The 11,701-nt window shown below is 33.8% G+C and overlaps 1 protein-coding gene across 1 annotated transcript; it reads left to right on the top strand.

The window, feature by feature from the left end:
- Window positions 1–695: 695 nt before the first annotated feature.
- Window positions 696–7,021, top strand: LOC148193664 (calmodulin-like protein 3). Its single transcript, XM_088098491.1, has 2 exons — window positions 696–1,462; window positions 6,606–7,021. Exons 1-2 carry the CDS (start codon window positions 907–909, stop codon window positions 6,731–6,733), a joined length of 684 nt encoding a protein of 227 aa, XP_087954617.1. The 5' UTR covers window positions 696–906; the 3' UTR covers window positions 6,734–7,021.
- The last annotated feature ends 4,680 nt before the right edge of the window (window positions 7,022–11,701 follow it).

Genomic DNA, 11,701 nt, shown 5'->3' with positions numbered 1-11,701 from the left:
GGCAGGAACTTTTTTTTTAAATTAAAAAATCATTTAAGTCTACCTATTAACGTGTGCCACGTGCTTAAGAGATACCAGAGTGACATTTGCACCGTTATGTTTTTAACGGCGTGAGGAAAAGGATCAAATTGAACATTTTTTTAACAAAACATGAGATTTTATTGAACTTTTTTAAAAGGTAGGATTACTTTGAACCAAACCCCTAAAAGTAAGGACCAATGTATTAAACCTTTATTTTAATATAACTTTTTAACTTAGTGAATTTTACATTATCATGGTTAACTTTTAAGATATAGTTAGACACTAGATAATCATCTAATCACATGTTATAACTATTAAGGTACTAAAGCACTGAATAATCTAATCACGTATTATAACTTTTAAGATAGTTATTACAAATGTCAGCTCACTTATTATTAATACGTGACTGAAATGACAGTGTAAAAACTATTTGTTCTCTTTGAAATCAAGACTTAGACAAAATTTTCTATTTATAATCAAAGGGTGAAACTACAGTAAATTATTTGTTCTCTTAATATCAAGACTCAGACAATTGTATTTGTAAAGTTTTAGTGTAAAGAAGTGATAAAAATGTTAAATAAAACATTCGAATTAGAACAAGAATGGAATAAATATTCAATATTTTTATAACTATTTATATGATTTTATTAGTTTATATAAACTGTATGGAAGAGATGGTTACACTTGAGTCACTAAATGGAGCGTTTATAATATTGTTTTCCGAAACAAACAAAAACCTCAAAAGCAGACGAAGTTTCTTTGTATAATCTTTGGTTCATAGGTTGTTCTGAAAAGTAAACTATACTCGGTTCCTTCTCTTCGTGGTTCTCTTCTTCCTTATCCCTTACCCTCTGTTTTGTTTCCTAGATCACATCCAACAAAACCATGGATCTATCTACACTGTTACTGGCCCTGCTCTTCATTGCAGGTCTCATAAATATCTTCCTTCAAGTATCCACCAACAAGATTACCACGTGCCTTCAAATTTTCCTCCCCAGCAGTGCTTGCAAAACCAAAACCGCCCTCACTCCTTCACCAACGGCCAAGGTGGAGCACGGTTCCTCCAGGAAGAAGGAAGAGCTCGAAAGGGTGTTTTCCACTTTCGACAAAAACGGTGACGGTTTCGTGACGAAGCAGGAGCTGAGGGAATCCCTGAGGAACATCGGAATCTTGATGACAGACAAAGAGGTGGACGATATTGTTGTGAAGTACGATTCGAACGGTGATGGCTTGATAGATTTTGAGGAGTTTTGCCTGTTGACAAGTGAGTGTATGGGAGGGAAAAAGGAAGAAGACGAAAATGAAGAAGAAGAAGAAGAAGAGGAGGAGATTAATCTAAAGGAAGCTTTTGATGTGTTCGACAAGGACAACGATGGGGTTATTTCGGTGGAGGAGCTAGCTTTGGTGCTTACTTCGTTGGGGTTAAAGGAAGGGAAGAAGAGTGAAGAGTATTGAAACAGTAGATGAAATATATACCAGACAGAGAAGACTCGATAACTATACTATACCAATTATCCATCGAGAGAAGTAAAGGTGCCATACCTGACAGGAGAGCTTCTGCAGATCTTCCCTAGCACGGTGATGCGGAAGGATGGAAGGATAAAAGATATGCACACAATGAAAAATGAATTACAGAGAAGGAGAGAGTAAAGTGCAAGAGAACTATCCAGAGAAATGAAAACTGTTATTAATGTGATGTGTCTTCAGTTAGTACAAAAGAAAGAAATAAAAAGAGAAAAAGGAAAACGAGATGGGCCGTGAGCCAGAAGGCCCATCCAACAGTATACATTATCATCCCCCCTCAAGCTGGGAGTAGATGTTTGTCATGCCCAGCTTGGTGTGAAGATACTTGAAAACGGCAGGGGCAAGAGGTTTAGTGAAGAGGTCGGCAGCTTGTTCAGTGGTTGATATTGGGAGCAGCTTGAGGAGGCCAGTGTTGAGTTTGTCCCGAACAATGTGACAGTCGATTTCAATATGTTTGGTACGTTCATGGAAGACTTGATTAGAAGCAATCTGGATAGCTGAGCGATTGTCACAATAGACTATGGCAGGTTGAGTGGTGACAATGCGAAGATCATGGAGAATATAGGTCAACCATTGTAGTTCACAAGTGACAGCAGCTAAAGCCCGGTATTCAGCTTCGGAAGAGCTTCTGGAAACAGTTTGCTGCTTTTTTGATTTCCATGAAATGATAGAATTGCCATAATAAATGGAGTAACCAGTGACAGATTTTCTGGATTCGGGACATGTGGCCCAGTCTGAATCACTGTAGGCTTTAAGCTGAGAGTTGTTGTTGCTTTGGAGGAATATGCCATGGCCAGGGCTTCCTTTGAGGTATCGGAGGATGCGGTGAGCAGCTTGTTGATGTAAGGTGGTAGGAGAGGAAACAAATTGGCTAAGGTTATTGACAGAGAAGGTGATGTCGGGTCTAGTAGTGGTGAGGTAGATGAGGCGACCAATCAGTCGTCGGTAGGAGGAGGCATCTGCATCATTAAGGAGATCGCCTTGACTAGTAAGACGTGAAGAATGGGCCATAGGAGTAGGCATAGGGGCACAGTTGATCATTCCAGCTTCTGTGAGAAGATCGAGAGTGTACTTGCGTTGACAAAGGTGGATTCCAGAATTGTTTCTAGCGACTTCTATCCCGAGAAAATAGGTGAGATCACCCAAGTTTTTGATGTGAAAAAGGCTATCTAGAGAAGCAGCGATTTGTTGTATCTCGGTGGCGTTGTTTCCCGCAAGGACAATGTCGTCAACATAGATAAGAATGGCAGTGGTGTAGCAAGTATCATGTTTCAAGAAAAGGGAATGATCAGCAGTAGATCTAGTGTATTGGTTAGATAGAAGAAAAGTGGAAAGTTTATCATACCATTGTCGTCCAGCTTGTTTGAGCCCATATAGAGAGCGTTGAAGTTTACATACCTGATTGGGGTTGTGATGGTTGAATCCAGGAGGAATTTGCATATAAACTTCTTCTTGTAGGTCACCATGAAGAAAAGCGTTGTTGACATCAAGTTGTTTTAGAATCCAGTGATGCGAGGCAGCAATGGCGAGAAGAAGACGTAAGGTAGTTAATTTTGCAACAGGAGCAAAGGTTTCGAGGTAGTCTAAGCCTTCAAGTTGGGTGTATCCCTTAGCAACAAGGCGGGCTTTAAAACGATCAATAGATCCATCAGACTTATGTTTGACTTTGTATATCCAACGGCATCCTATAGCAGTTTTGCCAGGGGGAAGGTCAGTGATGATCCAGGTGTTGTTGCTGGTTAAGGCGTGGAGTTCATCTTGCATAGCTTGCGTCCACTGTAGTATTTTAGATGCTTCCTTGTAGGTGCGAGGTTCAGTGGTAGACGAAATAGAGAGGATGGTGTGCCTGAAATCAGAAGATAACCTGTCATAAGAAAGAAAATTAGTAATAGGGTATTTACTAATGTGATTTGCGTGAAAGTCGGAAAGATATGCAGGAGGGCGTTTGGGTCTAGTAGAACGCCTAACAGTGACAATATGCTCATCGATATTGGAGTCACTATCAATGTGAGTCCCGGTTAAAGGAGTATTAGCAGTGTTGGGAAGACGAGTGGTGTCGTTGGTGCTGGTGACAATATCACTAGCAACGTTAGTTTCAGTAACAACAGGCACATAAGCATTATGATCAGGAAAAGTAATATCATCATAATTATGACTATAATTGTGAGGAATAGGCAAAGAAAGAGAGTTAGAACCAGATTTATTGACAGAAGTATAAGGAAAACAGTTTTCATGGAACAATACATTGCGGGACATATCAATCTTATGGTTTTGTAAGTTAAGAAACCGATAACCTTTGGTGTGTTGTGGGAAGCCGAGGAAAATGCCAGGGACAGCCCTTGCATCAAATTTCTTCCTGTGAGCAGTTAAAGTGCTAATGTAGCATAAACAACCAAAAACACGCAGAATAGAAATATCATAGAGATTTCCAAATAATTTTTCATGTGGAGTAGCATCATCAAGTAAGGGAGTAGCCATGCAATTAATCAATAAGGTAGCATGTTCAGCAGCAAAACACCAAAAAATAGTGGGCAAATTAGCTTGAAACAAGAGAGAGCGAGTAACATTTAATAAATGTTGGTGTTTACGTTCAACTATGCCATTTTGTTGAGGGGTTTCATTACAAGTTGTTTGATGGTTGATACCTTTAATGGAGAAAAATTCGTGCATAGCAAACTCAATACCATTATCGGTACGTATGGTTTTGATAGTAGTAGAAAACTGGTTTTCTATGTTTGTAATGAAATCAATGATTATTTTCCTAACAGCAGATTTATCAGTCATAGGTATTAACCAGGTGTAACGAGAAAAGTCATCAACAATAGTGAGAAAGTACTTGAAACCACGCATAGAAAGAATGCTGCAGGGACCCCATATATCAATGTGAATGAGATCAAAGATTTTTAAACTTTTAGAAGTACTGTTAGGAAAAGGTAACTTTCTTTGTTTAGCACGATGACAGACATCACATATGTATGTAGAATTGTGAACAATGAATGGATATTTAAGTTTCAAAGAATTCAGTCTAATATCTGAAGGATGTCCTAGTCTAAGATGCCATAGACCAGTTGTATTTACAACAGTATTTGCAATCTGAGTAGCAGAGGAAAGTATATTGAGAGAACAGTCTAAAATGTACAAGCCACCGATGAGTTTAGCTATAAAAGTCTTCTTTCTGGTTTGGGTGTCCTGTATGGTACAGCCATGAGAGGAAAAGGTTAATTCATAATTGTTAAAAGAAACCAACTGAGATATAGAGACGAGATTAAAAGAAAATTGTGGAACATAAAGGACATTCTGAAGGTGAATATTGTTGTTAAGAACAACGGTTCCAGAATACTCAGAACAGACAATTTCACCATTAGGTAAAACAATCGAAATTGGTGTGATTCTTTTATATGATGAAAAATTTTGAAGAGAAATACTGATGTGGTCTGTTGCTCCAGAGTCAAGAATCCAATTGAGCTTAGTATGTTTAGGAGTAAAAGTAGGATTGATATTACCTAGAAAAGATTGGTTGACCGAGGCAGAGCCAATGTGATGAATTTGAGCAGTAGAAGCATCATTTAAATTGTGGTTTTTGAAGAGCTCTGCCAGGATTTGAAATTGTTGAGATGTGAGGCGTATGTCATCAGCAGTGCCAAGATTATTACTTTTGACATTCGCACTGTCTTCTTGAGCAGACGTATGGTGAATCTGGACTTGCTTGTTATGAAGCTTATGTCCTGGGGGATAGCCGTGCTTCTTATAGCAAACCTCAATAGTATGGCCACTTCTGTTGCAATGAGTGCAATGCTTTCTGCCATTCGGTGCGCTTTTGAATCCTCTGTCTTGATTTGGGAACCCATTCTTGCGATAGCAGACAGCTTCAATATGCCCATGCTTTCCACAATAGTTACAGACGATGGAAGAGGTGGAAGCGGCGCAAGCGGTGGCAGTTTCCTGAGTCTTGACAGCAGCAATTAAATTTCCACTAGATAATTGTCTTTCTTGTTGTGCCACCAAAGAAAACACTTTAGTGATGTCAGGAATAGGATCCAGAAGAAGCACGTGTGAGGTGACATTGCCGAATTGATCATTCAGACCACGTAAAAATTGCATAACCTTGTCTTCTTGCCTCCTTTGTTTCACAACAGTTAAGACTTGACAATCGCATTTGGGTTCACATGTGCAAAGGGGTTCAGGTCGGAAATTCTCAATCTCATCCCAAAGAACGCGAAGTTTAGTGAAATATTCTGAAACAGTAAGATCACCTTGATGAAGGGTAGCAATCTCAAGTTGAAGGCTAGAGATCCGAGAGAGACTTCCTTGGGAAAATCTATTCTTAAGATCGTTCCAGATCTCTGCGGCTTTACTCATCCAAATAATGCTTTGTCTGATGGAGACGGAAACCGAATGAACGATCCAAGACACGACCATATTATTTCCGCGAATCCAAGCGGCATACTCCGGCTTGTCTTCGTTAGGTGGGCGAACATTACCAAGAACGAACTCGATCTTGTTCTTGGCACTAAGTGCCGTTAACATGGAGCGACTCCAAGAATGGTAATTGTTATCATCAAGAACCGGTGAAACAAGAGCTGTCGCTGGGTTTTCGCCGGGATGGAGATACAGGTAACTGCTGATGAAGCTGTCTTCCGCCATGACTGAAGGAAGAAAAGAAGAGGTACAAGAAAGGGGAACAGAGTAACGCAGCAGAGCTCTTCAAAAGAAGAGCTCTGATACCATATTGAAACAGTAGATGAAATATATACCAGACAGAGAAGACTCGATAACTATACTATACCAATTATCCATCGAGAGAAGTAAAGGTGCCATACCTGACAGGAGAGCTTCTGCAGATCTTCCCTAGCACGGTGATGCGGAAGGATGGAAGGATAAAAGATATGCACACAATGAAAAATGAATTACAGAGAAGGAGAGAGTAAAGTGCAAGAGAACTATCCAGAGAAATGAAAACTGTTATTAATGTGATGTGTCTTCAGTTAGTACAAAAGAAAGAAATAAAAAGAGAAAAAGGAAAACGAGATGGGCCGTGAGCCAGAAGGCCCATCCAACAGTATACATTATCAAAGAGTGCAGAGAGATGATTAAGAAGGTTGACATGGATGGAGATGGTATGGTGAATTTCAAGGAGTTTAAGAGAATGATGATGAAGGGAGGAAAACTTACTCTCTTTCACGCATAGTCCACTGCTACCACAGGTTCTCTCTTTTTCAATTCACACCATCCATCATTAATTAACTCCATTTTCTCTCTATATGTGGTGGCCACACAGAGATACACGAAATGAAAAATTTCTCTCATTATTAGGAATGTAGATTCTTAAACAAATTTTCATGTTTCTGTAACTTTAATGGCTATGTAGTATGTTTTTTTTTTCTTTAATCTGGGTGTGTGTGGATTTATAACTGTTCAGGGTTTTGTAGCTTTGTTCTCTTTCCTCCATGAAATTGGGAAAAGTAAATTATTGATAGAGGATGTTGTTTCTGGAGCCTCACATGCTGCATATGACCAAACATACGGTGTTAATTATGAAGGTTAATTTATTTCCACGAGGAAGGTTATTTTAAGCAAAAGCCATCGTTGTTGAATGTGAGTCCAATCAAGAAAAATCTCACTTTTTTTTAAGAGCCTGAACGATTCATGTGACATTTTCCACCAATGTCATACTTTGTAATTATCTTCACCAAATGTAGTAATTAATTGAATCTGGTAGGCTTTGTTTGCCAACTTTCAAATAGGACCACTTACTCTGAAGGATAAAATTTTCTTTTACACCCATTTACTACTCCTTATTACTCTTATCTCTTTCTTTCTCTTTAAAAATACAGAATCTTTAAAATACAAAAGTTAACCTCTTTTTTAAGACCATTTCAAATGGTAGTTAAATAGTGTAAAAATAACTTTTTTTTTCATGTATCTTTCAGTTTAAACAGTAGAAACTTAGTTGAATTTAATTAGTTGAAATTTTTCATTAAAATGCTTCCTCCTTCCTTTCCTTTGTCTTTCTTTTTATCTAAAAAATGTATGTCTCCTCACATGCAATTATATCGTAACTTTGCATATAATGCATTTTAAATAAAATTGATTTTAGTATTAAACCAGTAATAATTTTTTTTTACTTCTTCTTATAAACTACTTAAAAATATTTTAAGAGAAAATCAGTTTTAGATTCAAAATTAAAATTTTCAATATAAAACTAAAAATACGAATATTGGTTAAAATCTCATTGAACAGTTTTGATTAATTATAAAAAAGTGTATAATATACTTTAATTTTCTTTATGTTGAATGTAAAATAAATGAAAACATGAGATAACAAATTTGAAAAACGTTAGACACTGGTAAACAATGAACATTTCTTTAGGAAAGTAATTATAATCACAAAATCAAAAGCTAGTGAAATTTAAATGATTAAATCATGAAATTTTAATTCAACATCTTAAATAGCTTAATCATGACTAATCTGATTTTAAAACAGTTTAAACACGACCAAAAATATCCTTAAATTTGAGTTGATTCACGAAATATAACGAGTCCAGTATTTAATTATATATATAGATAATAAATAAATAAATGATTATGCTTTATTTTCTGAAACATATGATTCACTTAATGTGGGTGGGGTTGCTTGTTTGTTTTTCCAGCTCTTCAAAATGCGTCTAGAAAAAGCAAAAGTGTATCATGCAATAACAAAATAAAGACTGACGCTTGCATTTTACATGGTCCACTATAAATAATATTATTCTTTTCCTTTTGTAGAAACAAAATAAGACAAAAATTGCTAATTTAATTGCCCCTAATAGATAAAAATTGCACACTAAATTAAAATTACTAAGTTAATTTACGTATTGTCAAAGTGACATATAAAAAAAATTACAATGACATATTTATATGGATCTCTGTTATATATAATGTAATATATGACATACCTATTAGCATCACATTCGGACGTGTTGCCAACTTGACATGCTGCCAACCCATAGGTTGAGATAAAGACTAATTAATAGGATAACAATCATTAATAGAAAGTTAATATATAATAATTTATAAAGTTTTATATTTATGATTTAATTAGAAAAAATATTAATTTTGAAATGAAAACTTCCATAGGTTCAGTTTGAGTCTGAGATGCAATAATTTAGTTTGTGGTGGATGTCATCCACGATTTGAGTCCACTTACCTATAAACTTAGTGTATACAAAGTGATACGTCTAACACTTTATAATTTTTCCATTTCGAAAGATTGGTTCTGCTATAATTTTTCATTTATCGAGCTGATAAGATCTTTTCATCTAGAAAAGATGGCATAGCCTTAGAAGTAAAGTTAGCTGAAATGGGAGATAGGATTAAATTAATATATTTTTTTCAAGATATGTTAGATGAAAACTATAATCCATAACTTCAAGTTATTAATTTACTAGAAATGGGAAATCAATTCCCACAATTTCTAATACAAGTATTATTTATTCTTGAACTCGAAAAGGATTAATTTTACATAAATAGAAAATTAAAATAAAATTAATTAAATTTATATGTATCGCAAATTTATATATATATATATATATATATATATATATATATATATATATATATATATATATATATATATATATGATAAGATAATTTCATTTATCTATGTGAATAAACTCGTGTACACCTTAATAAGTAATTAGGTATAGAATTTTCGTGATAAAAATTGGTGACTTAACTCATGGGTTCTCATATTTTTGTTTTTTATATAGAAGTAATAAATAATCAAATGGTCTTAACCACCGACTTTATAAGAGGGAGGTTGTAGTTTGAGTATCTTAATCATGTTAGATTTATTGTTTTCAAAATTATTTTTTTAATACAAAGTTAGAGGTCAATATTGTTAACTATTAAAGGAATGTGGTTGTTGTATCATTTGTTTATATACAAACTAAAGTAATAGTAGTAAAACAAGATTATTCATACTACCAGAGAACATTAATAACTTTACATAGTTATTAGATATTAAAACGATATTAAAATAACTGTTTACTTTAAATATATTATTTTGTTTTTAAAATTATTGATCAAAATTCGGTTACTTACCTATATAAACACGATTTAAATAATTTAAGAAAAATATATGAATGTTGCACTTATAATATGTAAAATTGCACCATTTAATATTTTTCTAAAAAGATGTAAAATTAATTTATCAAATCCTTGAATACTTAACATTATCTTAAGAAATAGTAAGTTGAATAAAAAAAATCCCAACTATCTCAAATGCTCATTTCTTACTGAAAAAAAATTAAAACCTTATGAGCAAGGGTAGGGTAGGTTGAGACACCATATTCATTTGATATGATTTTTATAACAAGATGAGGAGAAATAATGTGTCATATGAGTATAGAAGTGTCAAATAATATTTTCTCAAAACTTATATGAGAAAAATAAGTGAGTTTGGACACATGATCTCTTTTTCTAGTTAAATACTCCTTCTACTTCTTTTAATTCAAAATAGTTTCTTCTTCTCTATGGACAATCAATCGTTTTCTTCACAATTCACCTTCCATTCATTCGTTTCTTCTAAATGTTCAAGAACTGCAACATCTCTTTCTATGTCATTTTCTTTTTCTTCATTTTCAAATCTTTTATTTGCTTCAATGTATGATCTTGCTCATGATTTTTTTGTCAGAAACAGGGATTTTGATTTCTAGAACTCCAAGAAGAAAAAAGAAACTTCTGCGCAACTTCTGACTCTAAAGCCACATGTCCCCATACAAGAAAGTGTGACTTTCTCCCATCTTAACTTGGACGGAAGCAACCTTCGTAAGAAGAATTGGATCCACATTAAAACTTAAAGTTTAGAAATTTGATTGCAAGAGGGTCTTTCTTAATGAAGAGTATTGGGTAAATTTTTTTTTCTTCTTTTTTTTTTTAAATGTTTTCTATTTTTCTTACCAAGAAATTTGTGCTATATTTATTCGAGTAAATATAACACAAGTTTCTTGGTAAGCATAAATAGAAAAGATTAAAAAAAAAGAAAAAAAAAACTTACCCAATACTTTTCATTAAGAAAAATCTATCTTGTAATGAAATTCCTAAACTCCAAGCTTTCATGTGGATTGAATTCTTTCTAAGGAGGTTGTTTTTGTCCAAGTTGAGATGACAAATAGTTTAGTGTCTAGGGACATGTGACTTTAAAATAAAAAACTGTACCGAATTTTCTTTTTTTTTCTTGGAGTTCAAGAAATCAGAATTCCTATTCCTGATAGAAAACAACAATGAACAAGATCAAGCAAATAAAATGTCTGAAAACAAAGAAAAAGTAAGTGACATGAAGAGAGATGATGCAGCTATTGGACATTTGGAAGAAAGAATGGAAGATGAATTATGAAGAAACAAAAGACAAGATTGTTTATCCGTAAAGAAGAAGAATCTGTTCTAAATTAAAAGAAGTGGAAGGAGTATTTAACCAGAAAAAGGGACAAACTCACTCATTTTTCTCATGTAAATTTTTATTTTTGAGTAAAAAGAAAGAACATTTGAAATAGTTGAGATTTTTTTTTATTCAACTGTCTTTTTCTTACCATCGGTAATTGGGTTGTTTTTTTATATCTTTGTAAACTTTTTTGAAGTGTTTTGATTTCTGTATTTTATTCTACCTGTTTATTTTATTGGATAGTTTAATATTATAATTTATAGTTAAATAATTATTTTCGATTATCAAGGTTCACATTTTTTTTCATAGTTAGAAAGGATATGAATTTGAACTTTTAAAAATTAATAATTAATATTTTGTAAAGTAACTTATATGCTTGATATTTAGGATGTTCTTCTTAATTATGACAATGTTAGCTTAATTAAAAATTAATAATTAACAAAATTTATATACCAGAATGAATATAATATAAATTTGTTAAAAAATTGCTAAATCGCAAACAAATTAAATCAGCTGTCAGGTAGGTGGTTCAAGCTTCAATTTATTAAAATCTAAATTGTAAATGGAAACAAATTGAAATACTTACCATCAGTAACATCAGTAAACAAGTGGAAACCAACAATTGTTTGAGAGTTTATATTTTGTTCAACAATTTTCAGTAGATCTCCTTTTTGTCTCTAATGTTTACCATGAGTGATTAAAAGAATACTCCTTTATTAATGTTATATATTACAGA

This window comes from Vigna umbellata, chromosome 9 (assembly GCF_029865625.1).
Source record: "Vigna umbellata cultivar VRB3 chromosome 9, Vumbellata_1.0, whole genome shotgun sequence".
Classification (NCBI taxonomy): Eukaryota; Viridiplantae; Streptophyta; class Magnoliopsida; order Fabales; family Fabaceae; genus Vigna; species Vigna umbellata.
This window is presented reverse-complemented; position numbering and strand designations above follow the sequence as displayed.